Raw genomic sequence first — 14250 nt, 5'->3', positions numbered from 1 at the left:
TTTATTTTGATTTACATGAATTGCAAATATTTTTGTGAAGATAACACATATAGAAATTATTGAAATTATTGCAGAATTATATAATATATATAAAGTAGTTCATTTAATTTATTTGAAAATCACAATGTTTTAATAATTTATTTTTTAGCCCATGATTTTATTCTTCACAACATGAAGTTCATTACCAGAATATATCCCAAAGCAACAAGAGCAGACTCTTCTAATTTTAATCCTCAAGAATTTTGGAATATAGGTTGTCAAATGGGTATGTTACACAGGATATTGAGTTTTTTGCAAAGATAAAATGAATTTTATAAATTAATAAAAGATTCTTGAAAAGAGCTTCTTTTGAAGATTTTGTTTTGGCTCTGGGTGTTTTGCAGTCAAGCAATAATGATGAATCATTGGTTTCAAGAGTTGAAGTTATTCCTAAACATGTTGGAGAGGGTAAGTCTAGGTGAAAGTTGGGGGCATGGAATAAATTCATCAAGAGTTAGTAAGGGAAGTGTAGGAAGAAAAAAAGAAAACCAAAATTGATGTAAGAAGAGAGTGAAGACCAAGTCTTTTGTTTGAAAGATTTACTAAGGGCCTCTTTAAATTAAGTAACCTCTACCTTTTACACATTACACTGACTTTTGCATTCATAGTTGAAAAGTGAATGAGATTGCGTAGCTTTGTTATTTTTCCTTATCAGACTCTCCCTGATCCAAATTGGTCAGCTGGTATAGCACTGGTACTAACAGTGGCAAGTATTAACCCTTTTGGTACTGGACTGTGGCAAGGCCTATAGGTTTGGAGAGACGGGGAGAGAAGGGTCAGGATGGTGGGGGTGGAGTGTTGGGAATGGTGGAAGGTGATACTGCATATAGTGGCTATTTACCAGCTTATATGGTTGCATTCCTGTATTTTAACAACATTATTGCTCTGAAAGTTTGTGATAGAGTTGGTGTCTTCCCTTCCTGCATTTAATGTACTGATTTTCTTTTTTTAAAAAATATATTTTTTTATTGATTTCAGAGAGGAAGGGAGAGGGAGAGAGAGATAGAAACATCAATGATGAGAACCATAGATCAGCTGCCTCCTGCACACCTCCTACTGGGGATCGAGCCGGCAACCCAGGCATGTGCCCTTGACCAGAATCAAACCCTGGACCCTTCAGTCCGCAGGCCGACTCTCTATCCACTGAGCCAAACAGCTTGAGCAATGTACTGATTTTCTTTTTTCTCATATTCACTGGCTGTTATCTGACATGTACATAGTTGTTCTATAATCTATATTGTGTGTCATTTTGATTCTTTGACTCAAAACTATAAAATAATTTACAGATTAAACTTTGAAACTCACCTTCAGATGTTGATATAGACATGGCAGGAGGAAATGTTTATGAATCTTGAGTTATTTGACTAATAAGGCTTGCTCTTAAAATGTTTGAAGATATATAACCCATGATTAGGTTTCAGTAAATCTATTAACTTGTTTTTTTAGCTATTCTATTTCCTGACCATGTCAAAATACTTTTTTTTTCACAGTGGCCTTAAATTTCCAGACCCCTGGTCTGCCTATGGACATTCAAAATGGGAAATTTTTGGATAATGGTGGTTCTGGATATATTTTGAAACCACGATTCCTAAGAGATGCTGAAACAGAGTTTAATCCAAAGAAAACACCAGAAAACAGCAAGCCAGTTACACTTACAATAAAGGTAGGTGAACTTTTTCTTTTCCTTTTCTGGTTATTGTATGTTAGATAGTATACATTAATATTTTGAGTTCCATTGATGTCCTTTAATGCCTTTTAAGTTTCTGTCGATGTGTTCAGCTATCACAGGTGGTTGGTATTTTAGCATCCTTCCATATCCAGAAAATGTCTTTCTGTTGACTTTTTGCATGAATGATGTGAACACAAATATTGAGGTTAAAACTTTCTTCTCTCTGAAGTTCCTTTATATTATTACATGGTCTTTAGGCATTTAATATTGTGAGAGAGAAGTCTGAGTTCAGCCCACTTATTACCTGTGGATATGCTGGGTCTCCCCCCCCATCCCCTTTAAGTTTAAGGACTTTTACTAGAAAATGCTAGGAGCTATTTGCTTTTCATTAATCTCAGAATTAGACTTTTGCAGTTCAGAATCCCCCCTTATATTTCTGAATATTCCTGATTACTTAGAAACTAAAAGTATTAATATGCTTTCCTTGAGTATCTTCATGTTTACTAATTTGTGTCAACTTCATCATTTTTCCTGTTTCCTTTGCATTTGATTTTCCTCTCTATTTGATTTTATTCTTTACTGATTAAAATGTAGATGTGAATTTTCACCTGCATTATTAGTTTCCCCCCAATTTTTATTTACCTCATATTGTTTACTTTATATTTCTACCCAGCACCCTTCTCCCAACTTCTATCTTATTATCCCACCTCTCATCTTTTGTATTATTACATCCTGTGTAATTTTGGAGAGCATAAACAGTCGTTTAAAATGTATTGTTCCCCACAAAGTCTTTTCAAAAACTTTCTTATTCTTCTATAACTTAAATGCTATTTTTGTTTCCTTTTTTAAAAATGTCACCAAACCTTAAAAATCCCAAGCTTTCTCTCTGAACTTAATTATAAACAATTCTATTTTAGATTATATCTGTACCTGTTGTTTGCAAATAAATGGGGTGAGTGTGGTCTCCTTGGTCCCTCTCTCTATTTAAGTAGTTGTTCACAGAACCATATGAATCATCTCAGATTCTATTCTGGAATTTTGGTACTTTGGTCAATTTTATTGTGCCTCATGTTAAGACTGAGTGTAGCTCTCTGCTGGCTCTGCTGGCTGAGGAGAAAGCTCTCCAGCCACTGTTACTGGATGTCAGGGGGGCAGGAAATACTAGAACCTCCAGTCTGTGCATCTCCCTCTATTCTTCCCATCTCAGCTCCCTCTTCTACTGATGTGAGGTCACAGGATTTGGGGGACCACTTCCATCCACTACAGGCCCTAGCCAATTTGTCCCATCTGATAATGTGTAGAAGTTTAAGAGGTGTTTACCAGAGATTAATGTGGGGACAAAGCACATCAAAGATAAATGGGACAAAAATGATTCTGGCCATAGCAGAAAATGGTGCCCGTGAACTATATAGTTGACTTTTCTCCTGGTTCTTAGGAATTTTGTGACTCTAGAATAGTCACATCTAGAAATTGCCTACAGCTCCAGGTCAATTAGTTGGCATTCCTTCTAGAATCTGACAAAGCATTATACATTAAGCTTACTTTACAATCCTATATAATAAAAGCCTAATATGCAAATCAACCAAATGGCAGAATGACCAGTTGCTATGATGTGCACTGACCACCAGGGGGCAGATGCTCAACGCAGGAGCTGCCCCAGCCCACAGGCCCCAGGCCAGCCAAGGCAGGTGCCAGTAGGGACCCCAGGATCGCCCCACTGGTTGCCCCACAGAGGGAGGTGACTGACAGCGGTGGCAGGGGGCGGGGTCGGCGAGTTGGTGGTGCCAGGTCACCCCACAGATCAGCCCTGATTACCAGCCATGCCTAGGGACCCTACCTGTGTACGAATTTCATGCACCAGGCCCCTAGTGTTATTATAACTTTGGTATCTCTTTTGTAATTTTAATACAAACTAAGAAAGATTAATAATTTTTTCTTTTCCTTTTTTTGGTTATTATATAAGCTCAATAGTATGCATTAATATTTTGAGTGCCATTGAATTCCTATAAGACCTTTTAAATTTCTGTTAATCTTTATAGATAATATAGGTGGGTGCTATTTCAGCATCCTTCCATATCTGAAAATAGTCTTTCTGTTGCTTTTTGGCATGAATGAAAAAATGCAAATAGTTGTATTGTTCTGGTTGTTTTAAGCAACTAGTCTATTTGTTCTAGTTCTAGTGAGAATAGATGAATCAGCCACCCTTTAAGATCCCTTCCTATTGCACACAAATCTTGCTGGGCTTCTGTGGCTTTTCTGTCTCCTTTTTTTTTTTTTTCTTCCCTGTTAAAAAATTATTTCTCACTTTCATTTGTGGGTTCCTCTTTTTGTACCTCCACTAAAATATTTATGTCACCTAAGGCTTTTTCTTAATCCTCACCTCAAACTAAACATTCTCCTTGTGTCCTTTTATATACATTCATGGTTTCAACCACCAACAATACTCAAATCCTTAATCTGGCCTCATTTTGGAAATATAAAAACATATTTTTAATAGCCTACTTAACATCCATACCTATTTTATCACTGTTCTGTCAAACTTAAAATAGTAAAGCCTGAACATTCCTTTCTAGTCAAATATACTTTTATTTAAATCTCAGTGAATTAAGTCGAACCCGTTCACCCCATTAACTCAGGTTGAAAAAATGGGAGGCATTTTCCTCTTCCACATCTCCTTCACTTCCTATGTCCAACCATCTCTAAATTCTATGGATCTTACTCCTTAAATGTCTTCCTTATCCAGTCAGCTGATCTGATGTTATTTGCTGCTGTCCTACTTTAGTAATTTGTTGCCTCTATCACATCTATTCTTTTGGCTTCCTAAGGAGTTTTCGGATAACTGTAGTTCTCTTGATCCATCTTCCACAAGTTGAAGAGAGAGATTTTGCTACAATGCTAACCTTATCTTGCCTACTTAGTATTTGTTTGTGTCTCCTGATTGCTTTCTTAGTCAGGCCTTGTCATACTTCCTGAGCCCTATCTCTCACTACTTCTAGCCTTTCACCTTGTTCTTTAACCATAGGGAAGCCTCCTTTTCTGTCCATGATGACACCTCCATGTATCGCATATGCTATTTTCTTTGACTGAACTATTGTTCCATCTTTCACATGCTTATTGTGCTAACTCGTTTTTTTAAGACATGAGAGTCACTTCTTTTGGGCAGCTTTCCCCTACACTTAATTGTGTTTCATTTTCATTTTGTCATTTCCTTCTGTTTTTTCATAACACCCTAGGCATGAATATATTAGACACTTACCACACTGTATTATAGTTGTTAATTTACTTACAGTACTTGTCATTCTCCCCCACTTGACTGAGGGTCTTTTAAGGACAAGGATTGTATTTTCAATCCTTATCCACAGTACCTGACACAAAGTGCATGCTCAGTACATGCAGGTTAATTGAATGGATGATTTCTTTTTCATGCTTAATAATGAGACTATATTTGCTCTTTTATTAAGAAAGCAAAGATGGACAATAGCTAGTATGCACAGATGTTTACAAAAGCCATCTGTTTGTATTATAAGAGGTCTCATGTAGGGGAATAAGTGACATGTTGTGAACAGACAGGGTTAATAATTTTCCCACAAAGCTGCTGCCCTAGTCATGTGGGTCTTCCCTCCTGCTTTGATTATTCTAAGGAGATTTGTGATTATATTATAACTTGTACAAATTGTGGAGGGCATGACTTGGGAATCAAAAGACCTAGTTTTATTAGCTTTCTGATGCCCTTGATAATGTCATTCAACATTTTTGGTTTAGTCTTTGTCATCTGCAAACTAAGAGTTTTGAATTATGTAAGTTATTTTCGAGCTTATAAAAACTATGAAGCCATTATTTTAAGTTCCAAATTCATGCATAAGCCCAAGAGATGAAAGCAGAGCTACTCTGGCTGTCTACTGAGGGTTTCTGTTTGACATCCATCCTCTGCAATTGTCCCTTAAAGGGTTTTGTGAATCAGAGTGCATAAATTATTTAACAATAATCTCTAAATTCTTTTTCAGTTCTTATATTCAATTATTATTATTTAGTTAGTTAGACAATTTTCTTTTTGACCTGAGGTGTACAAATAGAGAACCTTCTCCATATTGGTAAAGGTCTATTATCTGCAGAGCTGATATTCAGCTGGTAGGCTCTGATATAGGTGTACTAGCTGCTTATGATAAATTTTCTTTCTAATTACATTAATGTCTAATTATGCTGACTGATCAATGCCCATTCCATACTGGTTGTTAAATATTTGCACAGTCACTCTGGTTTCTAGGTAATGCCATGACATATGGATGAAGAAAAGGACAAATTACACATTGACACATTTTTGGGGTTTCTTTTTCTTTCTCTTCCTTCTTCTTTATTTTTCTTTTCAAACAAATTTTTATTTGTTTCTCTTTAGTATAATCCTCAAAATTTGAAGTCATACCTAAATTTTTACATTAGCACATTTTATTAATTAAGAAGACTTCAAATATTGATTTTTGTTCAAACTTTATTCCTCAATATAAAACAAGTTTTTGCTTCCACAATTACCTTGACTAATAAAAGGCTAAGTAAAACTATTAATTACTTCATTAAGCATTTTTCTGATACCTGGTTCCTAATATGCATATGAAATACTGAATTTAGTCAGACTTAGGTTACATATGATAATATAGACAACAACAGATAATATAAATTTGTGATAAATTATCTAAACATATAAATTATACTACCATAAAATGCTATCTAGGAAATAGTGATGCTTTTTCTTACATTTCAGAATATTGATATTGCTTCTAATTTTTGCTGTATATATAAAATACGAATTTGAAAATAGTTCATGTTACCAGATTATCTCAGCCTGAATTACAACTGAAGGTGATCATAACAATGCTTTTAAGATTGCTTTCTAACAATTAAAACAAATAATTTAAAAATAAAAACACATGTTGAACCATAAACCTTGGACAATGTGGATTCTGTTATAATCACATATCTCCAAAACGGAATAATTTAGACATGTTTCTGGTATTCAACTATTGGTATTTGAGGATAAAAGTACATTTTAAATTTTACATTATTTTATACTTAAAATATTTTTAGGGAAACTAACTTAAAATCTGTCAATTTTTTTACAATATATATTTTATTTTGAAATTAAGTGGTGATGCAGTTTGGTATTGTGTTAAATTCTTGTATTCAAATATTTTTGCACAGGTTATCAGTGGTATCCAGTTGCCTCCCAGTATTTATTCATCATCTAACAAAGCTGACACATTAGTGATTATAGAAATTTTTGGTGTTCCAAATGATCAAGTTAAACAGCATACTCGTGTAGTTAAAAAAAATGGTGAGCTCCTAATATATTTCATTGAACTTCTATTAGACTTCTTGTTGAAAAGCTTAAAAATTATATATTGGCAGTTTTGGTATCTAACATTCATAAGGCAAAGGTTTTGCATTATGTTCAAGATGATGAAAGTGTTATATGCAGCAAAAGCAATTTGATAATAATTTAATGTCATTTAGATATATTTTCAGATTACAGATACAAAAATTTATCTGAAAAAATTATACTTTTTTCACTTTTACCTCCTTTTTATGTTTTCCCCAATATCACTGAAGTAAGGGAGACATTTTGAGGGCTGAAAATCTACTTAGCTTCCAGCCTCCATGTAAAATGAAGAACTTGTGATTATTCTGATAGAGCATGTTACGCATTTGTACTTCACTTCTTGAGTTATTTTAAAAGTCTGTGGCTTCTGACTCAGGCTAAGGCTGCCATAGAAACCTACTCATGCAGTATTTGGATTCATAATTCAGTCATTTTTTGCCAGAAGGGAAATGTAGGAATGGAAGAAATGACTTTGGTAAGATTTTCAGTGTTCCAGGGTCTCGTGATATTTTATGTAGTACAGTACTGACATTGTCATTTCTTCCCTGAGGTTGAAGTCATTCAGGAAGTTAGACAAGTATAGAGTCCTGGGATTGACTCTTAGTCAGATCACCTTGGAAGAAACCTTGGAACTGATATTTGAGTCTAGAATCTTCTTTCAGTTGATATCCCCAAAGTATAGTGGACTTCACTTCAGAGTCTGGAAATATGCTACAGGCTTAATGACACTGACAGAAAAGCAGGTGAAGTTATATTAGTTTTTTTCTTCTTGGGTGATAATCTCCTGTGATGCCCACTATCTGCCCATTATGTTAAAAGCCTAATGCTAAGTATCAGGAAACTTAAAATCTTGGTTTATTAAGTGTGTTATTTTGTCAGTCCCAACTAACTGTATTACAAATAGTTCACAGTTCAGTATGGGGATTGAGATACAAGTAAAACTATTATAGTAAAGAATTATTAGTGCTTTAAGAAAAGTACAAAGAATTGTAGTGGAAAAAGCAAAATTGGAGATAGTTCATGGAGAATCAGTAGAATTTTTTACAGAGATCAAGGACAAGAGCACTTAAGGCAAAAGGAATAATGTGAGTGATAAAACATGGAGGAAAAATTCAAACATACTGAGGAAAAGTAAAGAAGTTCAAGATAAGTGGAATACAGGTTACTTAAGACAGATTAGTATGAAATAAAGTAAGCAAGTTCTATTGGGAATGGTCATGTGATTGTGTTTATGAAAGACAGAGAGAAAGAGAGAGGGAGAGAGAGGGCTTATATTAAAGAAGGGTTGGAGGAGGTAGAATCAATCAGTATAAGAATTTTGTGCAGCCAAAACCAGTTTGGCTCAGTGGATAGAGCGTCGGTCTGCTGACTGAAAGGTCCCAGTTTCGATTCCGGTCAAGGGCATGTACATTGGTTGCGGGCATATCCCCGGTAGGGGGTGTGCAGGAGGCAGCTGGTCGATGCTTCTCTCTCATTGATGTTTCTAGCTCTCTATCCCTCTCCCTTCCTCTCTGTAAAAAAATCAATAAAATATATTAAAAAAAAAGAATTTTGTGCAGACATTTGCAATAGCTATAAAAAACTGATTCTTAAACCAGTCCCTTTATGGGATTATTTCCCCTCTGAGGAAAAGGTAATACAGTCATATTCCAACATGAGTCCATTAGTTCAATATTTTTGTGGGAATCCTGTATTACTGTCTAGTAAATTCGCACTTGTGACCACAGACAATGTATAATTAGTGACAAATTCTTCAATGCTTCTGGAGATGTAACTCAAAGAACAAAAGCTATTGACATAGCAGGCATGGCATTGCCTTTGTCCATGAAAAATGATACATATTTTCCTCCGAACCTCTGAGTATTTATTAAGTGATCTATTTATTATATTTGATCTGGATGTGAATTTCTTGATTCCATTAAATTATGCTTACATAGTGGATGATTTGGGTCATGTTGTGACACAATTGGATTTCTTTTTTTGACAAGAGATTGTTGATTGGGATGATCTATTTTGCTAGAAAAATAAATGATTCATCAACTTTGTACTTCAAAAATGAGCACTTAGTCAAACAAAAGATCAAGAGCTGGCTTTAGAGCACTTACTATCCAGCTTCCAGTCCCACAACTGTCCACGGTGCTCTGCCCATGATAGGACCTGCTATAGAAAAACGATGTTACTTCTTCATGTCTCAATTCTTTGTTAAAGAAAGGCCTAAACACAGAAGTCATATTGCATAATGATGAAACATTTCTGCTCTGAAATCAGACCCCATTTACTTGAGATCTTGACCTGTCATTTAATGGCTGTGAATCTGAACCCTTAGGAAATTATGTAGCATCTTTCTGGATCAGTATTTTCATCAGTGAATGTGGATAACTGTTACCCTGATGCAGTTGTTGTGAAGATCAAATCACAGTATCTACTTAAAGCTCTTAGAATATTGCTCAGCAATAATAAATACTCAAAATGTTGTTGTTGTCATTATTATTTTCTCAGTGGGTGAGTTAAAATTTTAAGTGATCTAAAACACAAGCTATTATTATTAAAGTATTGAAGAGAAAAAATTTTGGAGAATAGATGTTATGAAATTTTCCCTATAAATAGTATCTATGATTTTTTGATTCTATCTATTCCTTTATATTTCAGCTTTTTGTCCAAGATGGAATGAAACGTTCACATTTATTATACAGGTGCCAGAATTGGCATTGATACGTTTTGTTGTGGAAAGTCAAAATGTAATAGCTGAAAATGAATTTCTTGGGCAATATACTTTACCACTTTTATGCATGGGCAAAGGTAATATGCTTAAAAGTTAGATGATTGTGCTGACAATTATAACTTTTTACCAAAGACAGACTTTGATATACCAAATAGCGGTATCCATGACAGCCAGATATAAATGAGATTTTATATATTGACAACATGTTTTCTCTTGGTGAAATTACAGGAATGTGTTCTCATATGGAATATGGGATTGGGGTGTGGGATCAATAGAAAGATTAGACAAACTTGGCATGTATGAGCATTTCTGTACATGGATCATAGCTTTATGTTTCAGCTAGGAATAGTCACAGCTACCATAAGAAAATGAAGGAAGGGAATCAAAGAGAAGGGAGAAGCAGTGGCTCATTCTTCCCACCTCAGGAGAAGAGACTGGGAGCTCAAGATGATCCTTTTTTGACTCTTTTCAGGGCTGCCTTTATATTGCATCCCCTTGCAGGCTGATTTACAATGTACTCCCAATGCCCTCGTCTCAATATACTTACTTTTCTAACATCATCTGAGATGTCCCTAGGAGACAGAGTCTGAGAAGGGTGGTGGCTAATTTTGGAGACGTTGCACTTTGAAGGGAGACACTGAGCCGTGTCCTCAGTGTAATTCAGGAGAAAATCAGAATAGAAATTTATTTTATTTTGTCCAAAATTAATATGCAATATGAATATAACTATGCAGCCAGAGTTTTTATGGTATGCTTAGTAAACATATATTCTTTCTCAGTAGCACTATCGGGGCCATGGCTGGTTAATTTCTTTTTATTGTTCTAATTAGATATGATTTTTTTTTCTTTTTTTGCAGGTTACCGTCGCGTTCCTCTCTTTTCCAGAACTGGGGAGGATCTTGAGCCTGCTTCCCTGTTTGTTTATGTTTGGTACATCAGATAGCAACTAATAGTACCTTACCCATTGTTAGCTACATATCACAATAAAATGGCCAAAATAAATGTTCACATATATTTTTTCTTCTTTTCAACATACACCCACATAATTATTTATAAAAACAGAAATACTGAGCAAATTCACTTGTAAATATGCACAACAGAGCAGTGGGGAAAGGAAATGGACAGGTCAGAGGATCCGGACTTAGTGCGGTATTCTTGTCAGCCGGTTTCTCCTGCCCCTCGGCTGGGGAGGCTGCTCTTCCAACTGGCTTGTATCATGTTAATTAGTAGAATTTACAACCTTTAAAAATATGTCTGAGTGTACAAGATACGTTGGCAAATATTTGGCAGTATAAAAGAAGTGTGAAATCAAAGAGTGCTTTAACTTCTAGACACCCACTACTGCATATTGTACTGGGAAATAAAATTTCCAGGTAGTATTTTGTGTTCTTGAGCAATTAGCCCCTGCAGTCTCAAGCTGGTGTTCAAATGCTGTGCACTGGTTTTGGTACCTAGTAATCACACAGACATATTTATGAGTGTTTATGAAATTGATTTGGGTTCCAACTGTATTCAGGTTCCATGTCTATACACGAGATCTGTTATGTGGATTTACATTTTGGATCTCTGAATGAATTTTCAAGGATTCTGAATCTGTACTAAATGTACTTTGGAGATTGTTTATTTTTTTTAAAAAATATATTTTTATTGATTTCAGAGAGGAAGGGAGAGGGAGAGAAAGATAGAAACATCAATGATGAGAGAGAATCATTGATAGGCTGCCTCTTGCACGCCCCACACCTGGGATTGAGCAGGAAACCTGGGCATGTGCCCTGCCCGCGAATTGAACCATGACCTTCTGGTTTGTAGATTGATGCTCAACCACTGAGTCATGCCAGCTGGGCTGAAGATTGTTTCTTGATCACAGATGAGATCCCTGTGCTGTTTCATATGCTAAACCTACTACTGTTAGTAAGACTTTGCTTTACAAACGCATATGTAGAAGAATATGGTTTCTTATTAACTGTTCTTAAAAGAAACAAACTTTTTAATACTTTTCCCACAACATTATTGCATGGCAATGAGGTGAAAGCACTCAGCATAATTTTTTACAAATTATGGGGTCCTCATAGGTATTTGTTGATTTAAAATCTGAACTATTAACTAAAACAACAAAAATGACTACTTGAGATGTACACTGATGCCAGAAAAATGCAAAATAACTCATCTGTCTTGTTTTACTATTGCCATAGTTTACTCTTGAAAGTAAATATTCAAAATAAAAATGCCACTAGGAATTCAAATATCCAGACTAAGTAGTAAGAAATGTCCCAAATCACTCAGTGCATAGTCATCCAGATTCTCCCTTGTGGGCTCTCTGCATCAAAGATCAGGGTACACTCTTCCCAGTGGAGATGCATAGCCAGAGGGCTGCTTCAGTTTTGCTAGATTATGGAAGGATTTGATTTACATCATTTATTGTGGAACCTAACAGTAGGTGGGATGTTCACCCCATTGGCCCATGGCTTTAATTTTCTCTAACTTTCTAAAGTCTTTTGAAGACATGGAATTTTATGAGATTTAAAGATTTTGATCACATGAGCTTAGTAGGAGAGATCAATTAATTCAGCAAGATACACTTTTTAAACATCATTTATACTAACAAGATTTAAAATAAGGGAGAAAAAGGGATGTATTTTCTTTCTCACTTTTTCTCAGGTATCAATAAAACTCAAGTCATTAACTTTGAAGACCAAATCTTTCATTTTTTTTAACATTACATTCTACATGAGAAACACAGCTTTGAAAGGAAATATTAGATTATTTTATTTCCTGTCCAATAACCCGTAATGTGTTTAAATATCTTTTTTTTGGTGTGCATTATTTACCACTGACTTTACCCTTTAAATTGAACAGGCATCATCATCATCATCATTTTCTCACAAGAACTTTCTTTTTTAATATATTTTATTGATTTCAGAGTGGAAGGGAGAGGGAGCGAGAGATAGAAACATCAATGAGGAGAGAGAATCATTGATTGGCTGCCTCCTGCACGCCCCCTACTGGGGATTGAGCCCGAAACCCAAGCATGTGCCCTAGGCCAGAATCAAACCTGGGACCCTTCAGTCTGCAGGCTGACGCTCTACCCACTGAGCAAAACCAGCTAGGGCTCTCACAAGAACGTTTAGCAGATACTACCCATAGAAACTCCACAATCATGGGATGTTCTTACATTAGAGGAGATTTGGAATGGTGTAAGAAGCCAGCTTTGGTATGTGCTTTCTATGCAGAATTCAATTGTAGGAAAAAATAGTGTTGGTGAGTGGAAGGAAACAGAAGAAAAGGCTAAGTTAACCACTGGGCTGTGACAACAGAAGACCTTTTAACTATTTTTTTTGGTAATTATTATTATTTTTTTAACCTTCACCCGAGGATATTTTTGATTTTTAGAGAGAGTGGAAGAGAGAGGGAAAGACACAGAGAAATATTGATGTGAGAGAAACACATTGATTGGTTGCCTTGGAGGAGCCTGCAACCGAGGTACGTGTCCTTGACCGGAATTGAACCCGGGACCCTTTGATCAGCAGGCCGAGGCTCTGTCTACTGAGCCAAACCGGCTAGAGTGACTTTTTAACTTTTATACTCTCAATTTAAATGTCAGTTCCTCAGGGAAGCCATCATAATTTCCTGGATTAGGTTATAGTCCTTGGTTGATGTTTCCATATAGTAACTGATAAAAGTGACAGCTAAGAACTGACTTTTCAGGATCAGGGAGGCTTTGATATTGCTCGGAGCAGGCCTGACACTCATGGTTAGGCCATGCTGTTCTCCTGTTGAACATAAACAGTTTCACAGAGCAGCAACACCGGCCACGGGCACTCTGTAAAATCACTCTATAATCATGCTTCAACACATGACGTTGTTCAAGTTGATAAAATACAAACCCTATAAAATAGTATAGTCTCAGCTCTCTTTTGGGCATTCTTACCAATAACTTGTATCAGTTGTACATTAAAGCTTTTTAGTTGACTCAGATATAACAATATGTCTTCTGAGACCAGAATTAGCCAACCCTCTAAGCAGAGTTGGTTATATGAACCTCTGTAAATTGAAGGACACACATATTGAATGGAGTGCTAGGCATAAGATGCTATTCTAGCCTGTGCAGGCTTCTGAGCTTGCTAGAAACTTTTATGGAATCAAAAGTATCATCTTAATTCAGGGCAATTTTTTGCTAGATGAGCAATGAAGATTGAGCCTGGGGGATTAGGACTGAGTTGTTGCAGAAGAGACAGTAAATAACAGTTGCTGAGAATTAAGTTAGAATGAGGAGACAGCTGTATTTTCTCATTAAAAACCAATAACACCAAACAGTTTCCTGAAATAATATATGCTAATTCGGCAAACCTAGGAAGTATCAAAAACTATAAAGCTATAAATCACGGTCAACCATGAAATAAAATAATCTCTTAATTTTTTTTGTTCTTTAGAAAAACATCAAATCTCTTT

General features: G+C 35.7%; 1 protein-coding gene across 1 annotated transcript in view; it reads left to right on the top strand.

Moving 5' to 3' along the window:
• Positions 1-10744, top strand: part of PLCZ1 (phospholipase C zeta 1) — a gene marked incomplete at both ends in the record, with an annotated part of 31424 nt that extends 20680 nt beyond the window's left edge. Inside the window, 5 exons of the mRNA XM_079775426.1 lie at positions 149-265; positions 1530-1702; positions 6902-7034; positions 9729-9878; positions 10659-10744. Coding sequence (XP_079631552.1) covers positions 149-265; positions 1530-1702; positions 6902-7034; positions 9729-9878; positions 10659-10744 — 659 coding nt within the window. The remainder of the gene's footprint in view (positions 1-148; positions 266-1529; positions 1703-6901; positions 7035-9728; positions 9879-10658) is intronic.
• Positions 10745-14250: the final 3506 nt, after the last annotated feature.

Source organism: Cnephaeus nilssonii (genome assembly GCF_951640355.1).
Source record: "Cnephaeus nilssonii genome assembly, chromosome: 6".
In the NCBI taxonomy this organism is placed as follows: Eukaryota; Metazoa; Chordata; class Mammalia; order Chiroptera; family Vespertilionidae; genus Cnephaeus; species Cnephaeus nilssonii.
This window is presented reverse-complemented; position numbering and strand designations above follow the sequence as displayed.